Below are 19582 nucleotides of genomic sequence, written 5' to 3' on the forward strand. Positions count from 1 at the left end.
ACGGAGCTGTGAGCCAATCACTGCGCAGATAAAGATGAGGAGGCCCAGAGGAGGACTTTGATGGAGAGTGTGGAGTGTTAAATATCTCTCTGCCCTACTGGCACACATCCAAACAGACGACGAGAGCGACAGGCACGAGCCGACAGACACACACACACACACACACACACACACACACACACACACACACACACACACTCAGTTTCACTCAGTCTAAAGTCCTGATGGGCGGGATTAAGATCACTCAGAAGCCTACAGCTACAAATTAAAGGTCGAGTTCAACTCAATAACGAGGATATATTTGATCACTGACTCAAATGTTGAAATGGATTCAGTTGATGTTTGCAGAAGTTTGACAAACATCTCGTGTTTTTTGTACGTCACAAAAATATATTTTGTAGCTCTGTTCTCTCTCTCTCTCCTCAAGTCTGCCTCCTCCTCCCCTTCCTCCTCCTCCTCTCCTCTCCTCTCCTCCTCCTCTTCCTCCTCTCCTCCTCCTACTCTCCTCTCCTCTCCTCCTCCTCCTCCTCTCCTCTCCTCCTCCTACTCTCCTCTCCTCCTCCTCTTCCTCCTCCTCCTCTCCTCCTCCTACTCTCCTCTCCTCCTCCTCCTCCTCTCCTCTCCTCCTCCTCCTCTCCTCCTCCTCTTCCTCCTCCCCTTCCTCCTCCTCCTCCTCCTCTCCTCTCCTCTCCTCCTCCTCTTCCTCCTCTTCCTCCTCCTCTCCTCTCCTCTCCCCTTCTTCCTCCTCCTCCTCCTCTTCCTCCTCCTCTCCTCTCCTCTCCTCTCCCCTTCTTCCTCCTCCTCTTCCTCCTCCTCTCCTCTCCTCTTCCTCCTGCTTGTCCACATGTAGGTGGGTATTTTTGAACATGTAGCTTCTTCTCTGTGTTTTGACCTTTCGAACACAAACTGTGTTTCAGGTCTCTGAAACTCTCCTTTAATAAAACTCCTTCCAGGGTGAAGATGTTCAGAAACTCTGTTTAAGGTGTTTCTGTGCAGACGGGGAAACAGAGTTTTGTTCTTGTTACGTCACGCTGTGACCAAACACCAAACTAGCGCTGGTGCTAACGTTGCTAACTGGACTTTTTACACGCTCACACATACACACACAGTTACTCTCCCACTATAGTGACGAGCAGAGACGTCTGATTGGACGACTTTGTAAAATGAAATGCTCAATGCAGAGGAATGGCGAGAACATTTTGGGCAAGTCAAGGACAGCGTTGTTGACTTGGCGTGCTCATGACAGGGTAACAGTGCACTTTGCGTTTCCATGTGGACAAAGATGTTTTTGCAAACTGAGCGTGTGGACAGGAAACCTCAGTTTAAAAAGTGACACGTGTGGACTCGGCATTAGACGAGGTAGGTGGAGGAGACTGGGGCTTCTACTTCCCCGTTATCTTTTTGAGCAAGGCTCTTGTTGTCAATGACAAAAATAAAATCCTCCGTCTGCAAGTAATAGATTGAAACTTTAAAGTTGTTGCAGCTCATAAAAACAAAGTAAATCGACTTTATAAAACCAGGGGTCAACCGCCCTACAGGACCTGACCTAGATCCAACAATGATGTCACCCTGCAGCACCGTCGTCGTCCCCCCTCTCCCTCTCTCTCTCTCCCCCTCTCTCTCTCTCTCTCTCCCTCTCTCTCCCCCTCTCCCTCTCTCTCTCTCCCCCTCTCCCTCTCTCCCTCTCTCTCTCTCTCTCTCTCTCTCTCCCTCTCTCTCTCTCTCCCCGTCCTCAGGTCCTCCTCTCTCCTTAAAAAAACTCCACGTCACGTCTCCCTCTCTCCCTAGTCTCTGCTAAAAGCTGCATTATCACTGTGTGCATAGCAAGGCACTACATGTTCCCGGTTGCTAAGCGACAGTTGCCGTGCGATACTGCTGGAGGTTGGAGCGGTGCTGAGGATGTTATCTGTGTTGTTGTGGGGAAGGATCGTACCATTCGTCTTTAAAATGAGGGGTTAATTTCATACTGAGGCTTTTTTTTGTCAATGGACTTTTGTTCCAAATTTCATCCCTCCTTCCTCCTCTTCCTCCTCTTCCTCCTCTTCTTCCTCTTCCTCTTCCACTTCCTCCTCCTCCTCTTCCTCTCTCTCCTTATCCTCCTCCTCTTTATCCTCCTCCTCTTCCTCCTCCTCCCCCTCCTCTTCCTCCTCCTCCTCTTCCTCTCTCTCCTCATCCCCCTCCTCTTCCTCTTCCTCCTCCTCCTCTTCCTTTCTCTCCTCCTCCTCTTCCTCCTGCTCCTCCCCTCCTCTTCCTCTTCCACCTCCTCCTCCTCTTCCTCCTTCTCCTCTTCCTCCTGCTCCTCCCCTCCTCTTCTTCCTCCTCCTCCTCCTCCTCTTCCTCCTCCTCTCCTCTTCCACTTCCTCCTCCACTTCCTCCTCCTCTTCCTCCTCCTCCTCCTCTTCCTCTCTCTCCTCCTCTTCCTCCTCTCCTCTTCCTCCTCTTCCTCTCTCTCCTCCTCCACTTCCTCCTCCTCTTCCTCCTCCTCCTCCTCTTCCTCTCTCTCCTCCTCCTCTTCCTCCTCTCCTCTTCCTCTTCCTCTTCCACTTCCTCTTCCTCCTCCTCCTCCTCCTCCTCCTCCTCCTCTTCCTCCCCCTGCTGTGGCCATCTTGAAATGTTTCAGTCTAACTGAATGTTTTCTGACAGCGAGCTGAGCGGTGGGTGCTTTAAAAATAAAGAAGCAGCTCCCTGAGCTCCGTGGGCTCCGGCGTGCTGCTCTTTGTGCGCTCTACCTATAAGTCAATTATTTATAGGAGACGACGCTGGCTCCGTGTTATTTTAAGACTGAACGTCATGTGATTGAGTGCGTGTGTATAGGTATGTGCGTTGACTGGTGGTGTGAGAGAGAGAGAGAGACTTACACAGAGGGGCATCGATCAGTGTTAAAGTGGGGAGAGTAAACAGCTGAGGGGGGCTGATGATGATGGACCGCTGCCTTCATCCTTTCAGCATTTGATGCCTGAGACTGGAGCAGCTGAGCGGCTCTCAGCCGGCCTCCTGTTCCCACGACGACAATCGATACAAGACTAAACATGAACCTGATCACGATGAAACCTGTCACATAGAACAATCCATATATTGAAAAACATTGGATTGTTAAAATGATTTCATCTTCTCAGATTCTTTTTTAAGGGACTTTCAGGAAGGATGCGGTGTGCAACACGCTCACCATGAGAGGGTGTGTGTTCATGAGATCCTCAGGTGACGTCAGGATGTGGGAGAGTTTAAACCCGTCCAGGAGCTGCAGCTCGACAACGACCGCTACACAAGCACAACACACACTTCTGCTGCTGTTTCAAACACACCTGGTACGCACAAACTGTCGGACATTTCTTTCCACTCTCTCCCCAATTTATCTGTAGCTCTTTAAACTGGTATCAAAGAGCTCAGGAAAGTGAGACACCGTTTGTTGTGATCTGATCTTCCCTCCTATTGGTTGCATGAGGTGTCGTCACCGACGTCAACCCGTGCAGCGTGCACGGAGGGCAAACACGGCAATTTTCATAAACGAGCGGCGTCTAGAGCGTAAACTATTTGTTACATGATTCAGAGACACTCGACATGAATCCACCACGAGACAGAAAATAACAAACTTTCACAGAGGGGGTGGTGACGTTTATTCCCTGTGATCGCTGCACGACCACAGACTGTCTGCACGCCACATTTACGATCAACAGTGTCCTTGTCTTTTTTACGTGTTTTTAATGTTGTGTCTCCAGAATCTAAAATAATTCCAACATGTCGCCATCTTCACGATGACAGTGGGGATAACGCTCATAAGATAAAACGTTTACTCGTGTGGGATGAGGGAGCTGCAGGAGGAGGCCGTTCTACCAATTAAATCTGTAGCTGGATCATTTCCCCCCAAAAAAAGATGGACGCAAACTTAACAAAGAGCTGGATATCAGAATAAAGACGTGCTGTGGATTTAATGCTCCTGTGAGTGAACGTGGCGCCGACATGAAACGAACTTTAGTGCCCTCGTTCCTCACAACAAACCAACACATCGAGCAGAGCAACAACACGTCTCCATGATATATTTTTTATTGCTTTAAGGACAACAAAGGAGCTCTGTGGCTCGGAGGAAGAAAATATATCATCCATCTGTTTGCTTTTGAGTCCATGACATGGCCAGCCGCGTCCCTGACGACAGGTGTGTAATAATGAAGGCCTTTTGTAGTTTCAGAAAAAGGTCCATGGAGGAAACACGAGAGCTAAACCTTTGATTTTTTTTGCAACTGTTTAACATTGCTTATGATGCACATCAACAACAAGCAGCCTCTCCTTACAGCATGCAACGTCAATGAGCGTCAGCGGCAAAATCAGCTTCATTCAGTTGTTTAATATTTGAGTTTCCAAACTGCCAGCAACCAACACAGCGCAAAGCAGTACGACGCTGTGCTTCAACCTCGAAACCCGGTCTCTGTTTTCCTCTCTGTTGCTGGTGCAGACGTGGACGAGGAAGGAGGAGTGAGGAAGGAGGAAAGAGGAAGGAGGAAGGAGGAGGCTCTACAAAGAACTGGCCCTTGCTTAAAACAACGCTTGTGTGCTGTTTGGACACGTGCGAGGTCTTTATCCATAATCGATAAATGAAGTATATTTTGGACTCCTCACAGAGGTGCTCATGACATCTGATGATGTTGATGTTGCTCTGTATAACTCTCAGGTGTATCAGTTAACAGAAGTTATTTTTCAGTTCGCTCAGAGACAATTAAGACCCGAGAAGAAACACTGGAACAAACTCTGCATGAAGAAAAATGCTGCAGGGGCGCTAGTGGTTATGCCGCGTGTTCCATGTATGGAGGCTGTATTCCTATTCCCAGCACCCATGGGTTCTAGTCTGAGTTTGGCCCTTTGCTGCATGTCCTCCCCCCCTCTCTCTCCTCCCAACATTTCCTGTCTCTCTCCAGCTGTCCAATCCAATAAAAGCAAAATAAAATGCCTAAAAAATGACTTTAAAAAGAAAAAAGAGAAACACTTCTCACTGGTTGGTCACATCAACTGAAAACTCAAATTCTGCGACAATATTTCAGATAGTGTGAACGTTGAGCTCTACTAGTTAAGATGAATCTTACGTCGCCGTGGTAACCAAACAATGACACAAGTTAAGAAAGAACCTAACAAGTTTTGACGATGTGATTAGTGCCGACTTCACACCAGAACTTAAGACAGACCTGCTGCCACAAGAACAGCAAAGCTTGGCGATGAACTGAACTCTCATACAGTGTTACAAAGCTGGATGTTCAAACTAAACGTGGGCAAAGTTTCAGATCATGAGGTAAACGTGTGTTGGAGTAAATCCAGGGTGAGTCAGCAGAGGGCGCTAAACGGCTTGTTCTGTAAATCACGCCTTAGTTCCCCAACATGAAACCAAGAATTTCAGCGGACGTCTTCAAGTCTCCACATAAGTCGCTGAAACCTCTTACATAGACTCTCTTCTCCCAGCACTGGAGAGCAGCCGTCTCCTGGCAGCCCCGCAACGTTCTGCCTCCCAGAGAGCTGGCCAATCAGAAGAAAGTGGGCAGGTGGGGAGGGGTGGTCTTAAAGAGACAGCAGCTGAACTGAGGGTTTTTCCTGACGCCATTATCAGATAAATAAGATCATGTAAAGCTGCTCTAAAGGTCTCACACACTGACGACATGAAAAGCGAACATGAGGAGAATATGGGATCTAGCATTTTTTAAATTTCATGTGGCATGTGTTCATTATTAAGCCAACAACCTGCCACAGTCGTCCCTCTAACCCTCAGGTCAGCCATGCTGCCGTCTGCCACGCTGCCCCCCCCCCCAGTCACACATAACCGGGTCAAGGCCACTAACGCCTGTAATCCCATGAGGAGCACAAAGACAGGAGCTAATGCTCGCTCTAAAACAAGACATGCTCTGTTTCTGCAGATATCCAAATTATGATGTTGAGTAAAACTAGATTCAATCCCATAAAAAATAAAAGGGGTAAAATCTCAAAACGAGGTCAAACAGCATCCAAGCCGGAGAGTGAAACCAGCCGTTTGACAGCGTGCCTCGGTCCCCGGTCTCAGGAGCAGCTTTCCTCTTTCATATTTAACAGAATCTTAAAGGCTTGCTGCCTCCAACATGACAGACAGTGAGAGGAGAGGGACCACATGGCATTTAGAAAGATAGATTTCGGCCAACTCTGCAGAAAAAAAAAAGGAGAAAAACATGGCGTCTTTGACTGTCAGAGGAAGAGTTCACGCACCAGTCGAGTATTGTTGGTGAATATTTTCAAAAGCTTTATTTTCCCTCTTGATGCTCAGAAATCTAAACCCATATGTGTGCACAGAATCTGCAGCGTTTAGCTTATTGGGGATGTGTGAAATAAAACTAAATAATAAACATCTTGCAGATTATTACTCAGTGTGCAAAAACACCTGACACAAAGCTAAATAATATATTTTGGTTGTACTCTTATTATGGGTTGAAAGGGCCATCCCGCCCATAAACTGGAAATATGACTGTTTGAAGCCTGAGTGACGTCCCCGTCTGTTCCTGCAGGGGGCGCTTGAGTCCCGTCGATGGCGGTCTCCGTGCTGGAAATGCTGTCTCAGTCTAACTTTCAGTCAACCTAACGACAGGCTGAGAGCTGGAGCTGAGGCGGCTTTTAAGACTCCTGACAAACCGTTACACCGCGCCCACCTGTCAATCAGGTCAGCTACACGCCTTATTGTGAATAACTCTTTTCCTTCATAAAATCAAAACTGATGAGTCATCAAAACATTCACCCCCCGTACAGTGTGTGCCGATCGAGACATGAACTAATCACACCTGTTTGGTTTTTGAACCAGGCTGTAAAAACAGACTTTTTAGAATGGGTGTGTATGTGACTTCCTGTGCTTCTGCAGCTCAGCCTCTAGTGGACACTCGAGGAACTGCAGGATTTTACACTTCAGTATTGGCTTCATTTTTCAACACAGAAGCGATTTATTCATTATTAAGACCCCATTAAACATTTTAGACTCAGGATTAAATACACATGAATCCTTTAACATAAACATAGAGGTCTATTAATCCTCGAATCAAACCCAAGACACTGGGTTGAATATGAGCTGGCTTGTTGCATGGCAATGACACTCATACACACACACACACACACACACACACACACACACACACACACACACACTCACACACACACACACACACACACACACACACATACACACACACACTACAACATCTTCCTTTTTTCTTTAAAAGCTTTTGGAGAAAGAGACGGAGAGGACCGCCTGTGCCGGTTCACTGCACAGCTGACAGTCGTGTGCTGTGTGCAGTCCTCAGAGAGAGCTGCAGATAGGCCGAGATCTGACAGAAGGAAAAGTGTGTGCACACACACACACACACACACGCACACACACACGCACACACACACGCACACACACACACACACACCTGGGGGCACAGGGAGGCAGATGCATTTGCATGTAACACTGGTCGCACATCCTTCTCCTGGCCAAAGGTGTGTGTTATATAAGAGAGTAAGTGCTGTACTCCATCTACATCCATTACACGCACGCACACACACACACACACACACACACACACACACACACACACACACACACACACACACACACACACACACACACACACACACACACAAACAGGAGGTTGATGTACATGATGTTAACTTTTTATGCATGTGATGTCCTGTAGGCACGACCATATTACACTAATAACTCTCGCTCTCTCTCTCTCTCTCTCTCTCTCTCTCTCTCTCCCTCTCTCTGTCTCTCTCTCTCTCTCTCTCTGTCTCTCTCTCTCCCTCTCTCTCTCTCTCTCTCTCAGACATGCACAAACACTCCCTTCTTTAAAGATACATTTCACCTTGTTTTATTCCACCTGAGAGCTCTCCTGAGTGCCCAAATCTCTGAGTTTGAACAGAGGAGAGCTGGGGGGGGGGGATTTTGGAGGGGGGAGGAGTTCATGGAATGGTCAATGATGGATCGTTCAACAACCTCTAAACGGTACCTGATGATTTCATCTCATTTTAAGTGATGCACAATTGTCTGTGAGTAAATCTCCCTTATCATCTCCTATAGTTACATATGGTCACGTCACAGCCAACCACTAGACGAGACCTCCGGAGATCTGAGCGTCTCATTTCAGTTAGGCCTGAGCGGTCTACACAGGGTACGAAGGCTGCCCACCGACATGAGACACAGCTAGCATTGTTTGGCTTATCAGAAACGAGTGGGTGACGTCACTGACACCACGTCCATGTTTCATACAGTCCAACTGAGAGTACCCAGAGAGTCTAACATTGCTGCAGAAACGCCCGCGCAGACTCAGCACCTCATAAATAAAATACAGACTTCTCCTAAAGTGAAGCTGCTCCATCGTCCCTTCTGGGCCTCCGTACATGTTGTGGTGGTGACTGTGTCTGCAGAGACTCTGTCCTCTGACTGGATTTCACTGTTCTGCTTTGTTCTGGTTGACTCGGGATGTTTCTGGGCGGAGCTGGTGTGTTTCCTCCAGCCAATGACAGCACAGCAGGTGAGTTTAGGAGTGGATACAATTCAGTGATTGGACGTGATTCAAACAGGTGAATATGACGGACGTGGACGTAGCAGCAAAGAAGAGAAAATATAATCAGAGTGAGGAGAAACACCAAGTGGATAAAGCTCGTTCTAAAACGAGGGTGAAACTTGTGTTTTGGTTTTTACTCGTGGACTAAAGTTGGTCTGCTTCCTGTTGGACAGGAAGGTGACAAACACCGGAGCTCGGCACAGATGGCTGTTCATCATGAGCCCGGATTTGCCCAAGAGGTCTGCCTCTTAAAGGAAGTTTTTTTCTTGTCACGGTAACTTTTGCTAAATGTTGCTCATGATGGATTAACGTTGGGTCTTTGTAATACAGCAAAGTGTCTTTTAGCTGCTCTTTGTAAAGCAGCTTGAAATGACATGTGTTATGAGCTATATAAATAAAGACTGACTGACTGATGTTGCTCTGACCACGAAGTAAACTGAAAGTGTGGGTATTAAACTCTAAGAAAGAGGCTGTGTGTGTGTGGAGCAGCCCGCTTGTTTCATTTCTTCATTATTCTCCTGTTTTCTAACTTTGTTCTTTTTCTTCTTCTTCAATTAAAATGATTTTTGACATGAGCGCAGTGGAAGAGGAACACAGCTGGCAACATCTGCAAACACTTCTCATCAGATATCATCAAATCATCAACGCAGTGGAACAAACTAGAATCAAACGTCAAAATGATGAAGAAGACAAGACGTGGTCAGCCTGACATCTACAGATGTTTGACTGAAGCTTCACGCGTTAAAATTGAATAATTCAGATACAAATCTCTTTACAATCAGACGCAGCTAAAGTCCAAACATGGTCAGGAAGAAAGTGAAGCTGACCCCTTTAGAGGACAAATGATCTCCAAGCAGAAAGGCGGGGTAATTGGATCTTTATACGCCTCACACCACGAGATCATCCGGGCAGACGATCGGTTCTGAGCGGCTTCGGGACAGGAACACCTCCACGATTGTTGGGAAGGAGCAATGGGACCTCCAATCAGCCAAATGATCCTGTACCCTGAGCCAGGCTACGCTAACTGGCAAGTCCTCTAAACTCATTATATCATGCAGAACTGGGAATGACGTCACAGTCCCAGTTAACAACGTTCAAGCTCCGAGTTGGCAACAAGTCCGACGAGCAACATGGACGCCTCCAGGAGAACCTGTTAGCTAATACCGGAAGATGACCACAAACTACGGGATCGTTTGCCCGCTAAAAGCGCCCCGCCCTGTTGGATTTCAACTGAGAGTGCGATTAGACATTCTGACTTCAGGGGGGCGTTCCTGATGATGTTTATCGGTTAATTGGAATTTCTGAGTTCCCAGATCAAATGGAACGCATCGTTACTCTTGGGAGCAGTAAAAGGTCAAACTTCAGGATGTTAAACACATCATGCAGGACTTCAGTAAACCGGTTCCTAACACTGACCGGTTTCAAAGTTAGAAAGAGAACATATTTACAGATCCAGGACTCTGCAGGGAGAATTTCACCCAAAACAAAACAAAACAAACATCTGAAGACTGACTTGTGATTGCAGAAATCACCACGCAATGTGCAACAAACACGTTAGAGTGAAGTGAACGATGAAGGCAGCGTGTCCTCAGATGAACATCTCCTTCTGCCTCATCAGCAGCCATGAGACGATCCCAGAGGACAGCACATCGTGGAGAAGAACGGCGTCCTGCTGAGACCACGGGGCAGGACTCTGCATGTGAGCTGTGCTGCTGCTGACCCAGGGGACGCAGAGATCACATCCATGTTATGAGAGCAGAGGAATGAGTGTGTATCATCAGCCCCTGACCTGTAGCTTCCTGACTTCTGGCCCTTTCAGTGCAGACAACAACAGCTGATTATAATATCAACAACACGTCCTCCTCCGTCACACCGCCGCAACAGTAAGCTCCTCATTGACTCGCCTCACTCACTCAAAGTCAACAAGCTGTATTGATACGAGGCTCAGACGGCGGGGAACATGGAGCTTATTGACGGGGACAAGCACCCACTTCAACACATTTGGGATAATGATTGGAGTGCTTGTGTGTACGAGCGCACAGGATGCATGCGTGAGTGCGTTCTCGTTCCAAGCTGTGAGGGGCGATGAAAGATTGATGCTCAGCCGAGCCCTAAATCATGCATGCAAATGGATATGTTCTGCTAATGTACAGCTGAGAGGAAACGGGGCAGATGTGAACGTAAAACAGATGTTTGAACACACACACACACACACACACACACACACACACACACACACACACACACACACACACACACACACACCTCCAGTAAGATGATGATGACGTTAAAGAGCATCAGTGTAAGTTTTGTTCGCTCTTTATTCTCTTCTCTTGTGTCTCAACACGTGATGTGAAAATCCACACCCACCATCTTTAAAGGTCACTGTAGACGCACAGCCTCCACCATCAGACTGTGTCGTCACCACAACCACCGCCGTCCTCATTCATGCACGTCCTGCTCCGACCTCCACCTCAGCCACAAGGAAGTGTGGACAACAGGAACGAGAGGAACACAAAGGAGAAATCCTTCCTGCATATTATGTCATATGCTCTTTGGTAAAGCCTCTCGAGATAACGTGCCACATTTTTACACATTTCGGGGTCTTAATGAAAAATAGGAACAAGGTGTTTTGGAATATCTGCCAACTCGGACAGCAGCTGTCAAATGATCCTTAGACTCTACTTTCCCTTATTAATGTACATCCACTAAAACTTGTTGTTTTTGTCCCTGACAGGCTCAGAGTGTGAGGCCGCACTCACAATAGGAAATCCTTATCTGTATCCAAGCACGCTTCACTCCTAAAGTCCAGTTCGTCTGACTAGTGTGAGCGCTCCAATCCGTGCTCAAGCTCGGTACACTTCCTCGGCCCTGGCTCGCTTTGAAGAGGTGTGCTTCAGTACGGGACAGTTCATGCACGCGCACACAAAGTTGACAGCCTTCATTCAGGAGACATCCCGGAGTGTTCTGTCTGCATGTGACTAACATGACTTAAAATAAGACACAAAGTCGGAATGGTACTCGACCGCCTGGGCCTTTTATTATTTTAACTTCTTAACTTTTACTTTTGTTGAGTCCGCCTGTCTTGTAAACTAAGCACGCTTCATAATAACATAAAGCTACGCATGTGTTGTATTACGACGTTAATATGTACAAGAGGTAACTGTGCTCAGGCCCAGTTAGTCCTGGAGCAGTGTGACAACGTAAGTGTCAGACAATGTTACTGAAAGGATCCTACAGAGATAGAACTTTGTTTATGTCTTTTAACTAAAAACAGCCGTTGCAGAAGTCTCCTCAAAGCCGCCAAACTCAGTAAACAAAAACATAATTTTACCCTGCAGAAGAAGAAAAGAGTAGCCTGTCTGCCACTGCCATGATAAAATATCCATCCATACATTATCTATGCCTCGTCCGGGGTCTCGGGGCGCTGGAGCCGATCCCAGCTGTCATTGAGCGGGAGGCGGGGTTACACCCTGGACTGTTCACCTGTCAATCACAGAGCTGACATATAGAGACAGACATATAAACGTCAATGATGTATGGCTCAAAAACAATGTGCACAAGCCGGGGATTACATTGCTGCCGTTACAGACTGCCTCAGGGCTGCAGGCTAACATTAGCAGCCCACCCAACAGTGGTTTGGACCCTCTTATTAACCCCTCAAAGGGTGCTAGACTCTCGTAAAGGCGTAGGGTATTATCCCGGTGTGAGGACGGCCTATCACTGCTGCTGCATCAAACCTGAAGGAAACAGAACGAGCAGTGATCCCTGAACGTTACTGTTGTGCTCCTGATGGATCTCTCAATAAATGTTTGGATCTGAGCTGGAGCTTAATGTCCAAAACAAAATCTAGGAGGATGTGAGCGTGTGAGTGCAGCGATGCTGTGCTCGCTCTCATTAAAGAATACAAGCTTTAGATGGTGGAGGAGCTGGAGGCTGTGCAGCTGCGAGTGTGTCCATCCCTTCGATGCGTTTTGGAAACACGATGGACTGCTTCTCATCTGATGTTCGGAGGCAGACTGAGGAGACGATTAGAAGGGTCAACATCTAAAAAAAGAGTCTGATATGAAAGAAATTAGTGATAAGAAGGAGCGAGCGAGCTGCGCAGACACGTACAGTTAGCGCTCCTCGTTTGATGCTCCATTTAGCAGAAAGACAAAAATCAAGCCATCCCCGGCACCGAGCTGCTCTCAGACGCATGCTCGTTATGGAGTCATATAAGAGGAGGAAGAAGAACAGGCTCAAAATAGACAATGTGCTTTTCCTCTGACTCCTCAGCAGCTGTGATGTGATTTGCAATAAGCGAAGGAACATCAGAGGCTGAAATCCCTACAAAAGCGTTCCACACATGACATTTCCCTCTAATGCTAAAGCAAAGCACAATAAGTCTGAAGCCTTGAGAGGAGAGGCTCACATTAGCTAAATACACAGCCGAAAACACCAGGAAGCACAAATCCTTCCCTATAAAAGCTTTGGGGGCGATAACTCTGATAAAATAAAAACATTTAAACTTCTTACACAACACAACCAGACAACAGAGGAAGCCTGAAACATGTTTGTCTCGATTTTATTTCTGAGTATCAAAACTCTAATATGTGTCTCTAGTCTGTCTACAAACCCCCCAATGATGAGAAAAGTCCATCCTCTCCGTCTTCTGCCTGCTCCACTTTTCAGAAAATGTGTGCTCAAACAGGCCGTTTCATGACATCACAAAGGGCAGTAGCCCCTCCCCCCAGGTGGGTGACACTCCCACAGCTAGGTGTTTGTTCTGCCCTCTGAGTCTGCCTTCTCACCGTAAACAATAGGACATGGAGCGAGAAAGGCCGAGACACATAAGCCCTTCTAGAGAGGGGGCGTTTTCTCCGGGCGCTGGCTGCGCTGCAAGTCCGTCCCGTCTCTATGACAACAGTCTGTTGTTAACAACGGCCACTTTTTACTGCATGTTTAATATTTGGTACAAGACACGACCTGTAAGCGGCAAAACTACGGGGAATATCAAACATTTGGAAAAGAGCGCCGGTGACTTCAACAGCACCCTTCTGAAAAGTTGAAAGATTTTCAACTTGAGCACTCGGAAAAAGTCTTTCAAATACTTCAAATGAAGTCAAATAAAAAGAGAGAGCGAGAACAAACTTCGACTACTAAAACCTGCAAAGTCTGCACCGGAAAGATCGCAGTGAAACCTTAAAATCCACCAGAGTCTCAGCTCGACCTGCAGCTTCCTATCACCATGTTCGTAAAGCAATAAAATAAGGTTGAGTTAGATCATTTAAGTCGAGAAAGAGAAAGAAAAAAACCCACAAAAACAGGCAAACTATGAGCTTGTAGTGAATGTATGTTAACTGTTCATGCCAGTAGGTCAGGGGTCTTACTCTCTGAAGCTGATCGAGTGGAGAGAGCGAACCTGAGGAAGCCACTATGTGAAGCGGGTCGTTTCTGGTGTTTGCTGGATCACTCTGATCTTGACAGCTTTCTGCTCCAGCTCTAGCGGCACCCCCGAATGAGTAGCACGGCTGGGCACAGGGGGCACCCATCGATCCTCAAGTGGTCTTACTCTGTTTAACCCCCCCCCCATTGAGCAAACACTCTAAAATTGTGAATCCACTTCTCTAAACTCGATTAACAAACAATCTCTGAGGCTCAAAGTCATGATGAAGCAGGTAAGCCGTTCACAGGTTCACAGAGACCCCCCCACCAACATCCGAGGCCCCTTACAGCTGACCCCCCCCCCTCGCTCACACTGAACCTGATGCTGTTTGTGTTCTGCATCATTAGCTCTCATTACGGACAGCTCCTGGTGCTGAAACCAACTCTAATAACCTGAAACAAGAGACTTAACAGGATGATCAAATAAACGGCTCTGCTTCTGATTCGATTCATCAGTCGTATTAAAACTAAAACAACAACATGTTAATTATGTTTCCTGCTAACAGTCACAACTGCCTGGCAAAATACTCCCATCATGCACTTTTCCAGCACTAATACCAACTGTAAGTGACTAATGTGAGGACTTTGTTGTTTTTTGTCCAACAAAACTTGACCAGAAGACACCAATTAACCCTTTCAATACATCCATCCATTTTCCTCCTCTTATCCTGACCTCGGATAGATACAGACTTCCCTCTCCCAAGCAGCCTTTTCCAGCTCCTCCTGGGGGATTCAGAGGCGTTCCCATGCCAGACGGATATATAATCCCTCCAGAGAACTCTGGGTCTACCCCGGGGTCTCCTCCCAGTTGGGCCTTCCCAGAAGTCCTCCAAAGGGAGGCGTCCAGGAGGATCCTGATCAGATGCCCAAACCACCTCAACTGGCTCCTTTCGATGTGAAGGAGTAGCGGCTCTACTCCGAGCTCCCCCCAAATGTCCGAGCTGCTCACCCTCATCTCCATCCCTGAGCCCTGACACCCTCCAGAGGAATCTCATTTTGGCCGCTTGTATCTGCGATCTCATTCTTTCAGTCACTACCCAAAGCTCATGACCACAGGTGAGGTGTGGGAATGAAGATGGAGCGGTGAAGAGAGAGCTTTGTCTTCAGGCTCAGCTCTCTCTTCACCATGACGGTTCGGTACAAAGCCAGCTTTACTGCCGACGCTGAGCCGATCCGCCTGACAATCTCATGCTCTATCTTACCCTTACTTAAATCTCTCACTGTGGACAAGGACTCACTCCCCACCTGGAGGGAGCAATCCACTGTTTCCCTGCAGAGGACCATGCTTTCTAAACAGACTCCTCTGTGTCTCCAATACACAACAGGCTGAATACAAAGCAATCACAACAGGAAGATACATAAATACAAAGGTGAAAAACAGCTGTACATTTTTACGAGAGGGTTCATTTACTTCCCAGCACATATGAAGAAACCAAAGACCTCAAACATGCTACTCCGTCTTGTCTTAATTATCAGAAAGTGCTGAAAATCTGCCACCTGCTCTGTAGGTTTTTATGAGGTTATCATTGTGTGAAACAAACCACATCACTTCATTATTTTTACAGCCTTTCCACTAACCCTGCAAAACAGCCATCATGCTGATTTATGGAGCCGCTGATTATGTGGGGCAAACACAACAAAGACCTGAAAGCTGCCTCTTCAACTGATTCATCCAACGACAGAGTGTACCATAACAGTCAGGAGGCTCATGATGGTTTCAGGGGTCAACAAGTCAGCTCACCCATCAGAAGACGCAGGAGTCAGTTATTGTAAACTGCAGGCAACATGATGCTTCCAAAGCAGCTTCTGCAGCAGTTTAAAACAGAGGGAGGTTTTCTTTAAATAGGCTCATAAACAACCTCATAAAAGCAGCAACCCCACCACCCTCTTTTAAAGGTCCAATCAGTGAGATGTGTAGAGACTGAAACGATAAAGTGACTTTACTATATGATCAGACATTAAGGAAACAATGCAGCAGCCAGAATGTCCTCCTTCTAACTTTAGATTCTGGTCCTGAATGCTCTGGATTTGGCACCCCCACACAGCCGTTTTGGACGCCCCTCGGTTTGCCAGATATGAGAGCAGTTATCAGGTCAAACCAACAGGTGTGTGGAGAGAGGTTAGAACGCAGAAAGGTTTACAGACCGATGCAGAGCTGGCTAAACACTGAAGCTTCAGTGACCACCACATGGCAACCTGCGTGAGCATCGACTCTAGAGAGGAGGAGTGGGGGGGACAGCTCTCTACAATGTTTAGAATTTGGACTGCAGTACCCATTTTAAACACCAGGTGTCAGAGTCACATATTGCTCCTTTAATCAATGCACATTTTACAATTCAAACACATCTCCAAGCTGCATGTTACAGGTTGTACCCTGTAACAGCTCTATTCATTATCAAGAGAGACTTCAGGTTAAGCTCACAGCTTTATCAAGAACATACAAACAAACTGGATTTCAGACACAAAACTCCAATAACAAAGACCAAACACAGAACAAGTTTGACCAGTCCTCCTAACAAGCACTACAACCACTGGATCTTTTTTTTTAAATCACAGCAAAGCAAAGACACCTAAAGACCAACCATTGACTCAACAGTGCTGCACCAGGTTCTGCAGCCAGCCACACAGGCAGAATGAAAGTGTACTGAAAAGGAGCAGCTCCTACCTCGATGAGGAAGTCCCCCGTCCTGAGACCCGCCTGCCATGCCACCCCTCCCTCGTCCACCGACTCCAGGTACTGCAGCGCGGGGAAGGCGGGCGTGGGAGTGAACTCCTCGATGGGCGTATCCGCTGCACAGCGAGAGCAGACAGGGGTGGTTAGGAGGATAATGAGGAAAGGGAAATACAGACGAGTCACAACAAGGAAAACACTGCTGTGTCTGACCAACAGTGCTCACATCTTGAACACTAAACTCTTGAACGTTTCCTGAAACTTTTGTTGTGAGCTGCAAGTGAAAACACAAACAAGCACACGCTAACTGAAACTCTTCCTGCCAGCCTGCGTGTACGTTCTGTGTGTGAAGCCGAGGGGAGCTGATGGGAATTCAGCAGGAAATATTCAGGAAAACCTATAACGAGTTCCAGTCCCCTCAGTGTTCCTTTAAAAATATTTTTTTATGAATTTAAAGGAGGACTGAGGTGTCAGAGTGTGTTTACATGGATTTGAGTATCCTGATTTTCTCTTTGTACATCCTGATTTCATAAACCGTGATAAGTCTTTATCCTGACTTTGAGAAACCTGATTTTGCTACCTGGAGGACTCAGAAAGAAAACTTGAATCTGTGGCATGTAAACGCCTTACCGTGTTTTCTGACGGCTGCCGACTACCTGCACAGGCGCCGCCTCAGCCATGTGACACATCAGCAAAACAAACATGGCGGCGGCGACAAGAACGTCTTACTTCTGGAGCGACGAAGAAACTGAGTTTTGTCTCTTTTTAGAATTTGTTTTCTAAAGTATAAAAAAGATGTTGTCCTTGGTAAAAGTGTTTTGTTTTTCTAGTTTATAAAAACCAAAAAATGTTTTCCAAAATGTAAATTTTTCTCAAGCTTTGTAAAAGACTTTCACACTTTGTTATTTGGGTTTGCACTTCCCAGACAGTCACAGTTTTAGACTTTCTTTTCTGATAAGCGATGAGTCGACATCAGACATAAAGCGTGACATGTCTGAGAACCCCCCCCCCCCCAATTACCCACAGTGGTCTCATGTTTCTCAGATTTCTAAATTAAAAAGAAACACCACAGGCGCCTGCACGAATAAGACGCAGTAATCAGAAACTTGACCATGTGTACAGGGAGATGAATAACCAGGTTTCTCTGAGTGCTGGTAAACACCAGATCCTGAACATGATCCAAACCAGGATAATAAGACTCCAAACCAGGAAACTCAAGTCCATGAAACACGGTCACAATCTTTACACTCATTTTGAAAAGTGTCTGTGCAAATTTAAAATTGTCTGAAAGGAGAAAAGGATGAAGGAGAGCTCGTTCATTAGGGCGGGTTTTTGTTTGAAATGTTTCTCTTCCTCAGCTTTTTTTCTCAATATACAAAACATAATCCTCAATAAATCAGTTTAAACACTTTAATGATTATCTCATGATGGTGGACAACACAGAGCTACATTTCACATCCTTATACTCTAAACTGAAAGGCCGTCATAGTCACTGCACGCTCACAGAGACGTTAAAACAAACTCTGAAGCCTTTAAACGTCGAGCCTCAGCCAAGAGAGCGATGAACGACAGCGTGCAGGACGAACGTGAAGCTGACCTCGGTGTGACACCGAAGAGCTTTAGAGTAGACCTGAAAACTCTTTCTAAGTCCGGGAAGTGTTCCAGCTTCACTCTTTATCAGGAACAAGTGCTGAGGTCTATTCAGAGAGCTTAGTTTAATACAGGATCAAAAGTGATGAAAACAATGGAGGCTACAAAATGTGCTGTTTGTTTACGCTGGAGGGCCGAGTGGAGACAAACAGAGTTAATGATCTTCAAACACATCATGCATGAAAACGATGATCGTACACACATGCATGCCCAAGCCTTATTTTCATTAGTGATGTTTTTAATGTCGTCTTAACTTTTCCCCAACAGTTTGAGCATCCAGCCCGCTCTCTCTCTATCTCTCTTCCCCCCCCCTTCGCCTCTTTGCTCTCGGGGAGGTTAAAAAATATTGCGGTTGGGAAGAAACCAGTGGTGACAAGTGACACTTCCTATAAATCATCCTGCTACTGGAAGACAAGAGTCCGCGGGCTCGTGCGCGGGGTTTCACTAGGGCATTCACATGATTGTGATGAGTGTGTTTCTTTAGGTGTCGTCCTGCGTGTGACACAGAGGGGGGGGGAGAGAGAGGGATGGATGGAGAGTAAAAAAAACACAGAAACGCAGAGAGCAAAGAGAGGATGTGAGCTTATGTGACAGCTCGAGCATCAGTGCATGTTTGCATGCTCGTGTGTGTGTGTGTGTGTGTGTGTGTGTGTGTGTGTGTGTGTGTGTGTGTGGTTGTGTGTTCACCCCCGTGCAGGATAAGCTATGCTGGGTCAGTTCCCCCGGGGTGATAGCAGAGTGTGTCAGAGTGACTAGAACATTCCTCTTGTTTTTTCTCTCCTCTCCCTCCGTGTCAGTCCCTCTCTCCGTCTCCTGCCTCCCCCTCTTTTCCCTCTCTCCGTCTTAAAAAAACATGAATTTACTAAATTTACCTCTCGACAGTAACCATGGTGTAGACCAATAGAACGGCACGGCACAGTTGTGGAATGCAACGTGGATTATGACATGGTGAGAATCGTCATAGAAACCGACGCAGCAGCTCAAACTGGCTATTTTTAGAGCCAATCTCACGGCCTGGTGGAATATCAAACTGCCTGGATAGGTCAGTCAGATCACAACAGCTCATGATGTGGAGGGAAGAGGTGGATGATGGTGAGCGCTGCAGAGCAGGTGCACGTCAAACACGAAGTAAAAGCTGATTTTTTGGGGTCAAAATCTGGAAATATAGTTGCATTCCCTTGATTTAACCAATGATGTCATATTACTGACATTTAAATCCAAACTGAAAGTGATTCAGAAACACATTACTATAAAAATAAAAAGTGGGCAAGTTTAGGAGGGTGACAGCTGTAAC

General features: G+C 46.6%; 1 protein-coding gene across 1 annotated transcript in view; it reads right to left on the bottom strand.

The window, feature by feature from the left end:
* shank2b (SH3 and multiple ankyrin repeat domains 2b) overlaps window positions 1-19582 on the bottom strand; it is a 208477-nt gene that overhangs the window by 33589 nt on the left and 155306 nt on the right. Inside the window, exon 16 of the mRNA XM_065952563.1 lies at window positions 16633-16757. Coding sequence (XP_065808635.1) covers window positions 16633-16757 — 125 coding nt within the window. The remainder of the gene's footprint in view (window positions 1-16632; window positions 16758-19582) is intronic.

Source organism: Labrus bergylta, chromosome 3 (genome assembly GCF_963930695.1).
Source record: "Labrus bergylta chromosome 3, fLabBer1.1, whole genome shotgun sequence".
NCBI classification, from domain to species: domain Eukaryota; kingdom Metazoa; phylum Chordata; class Actinopteri; order Labriformes; family Labridae; genus Labrus; species Labrus bergylta.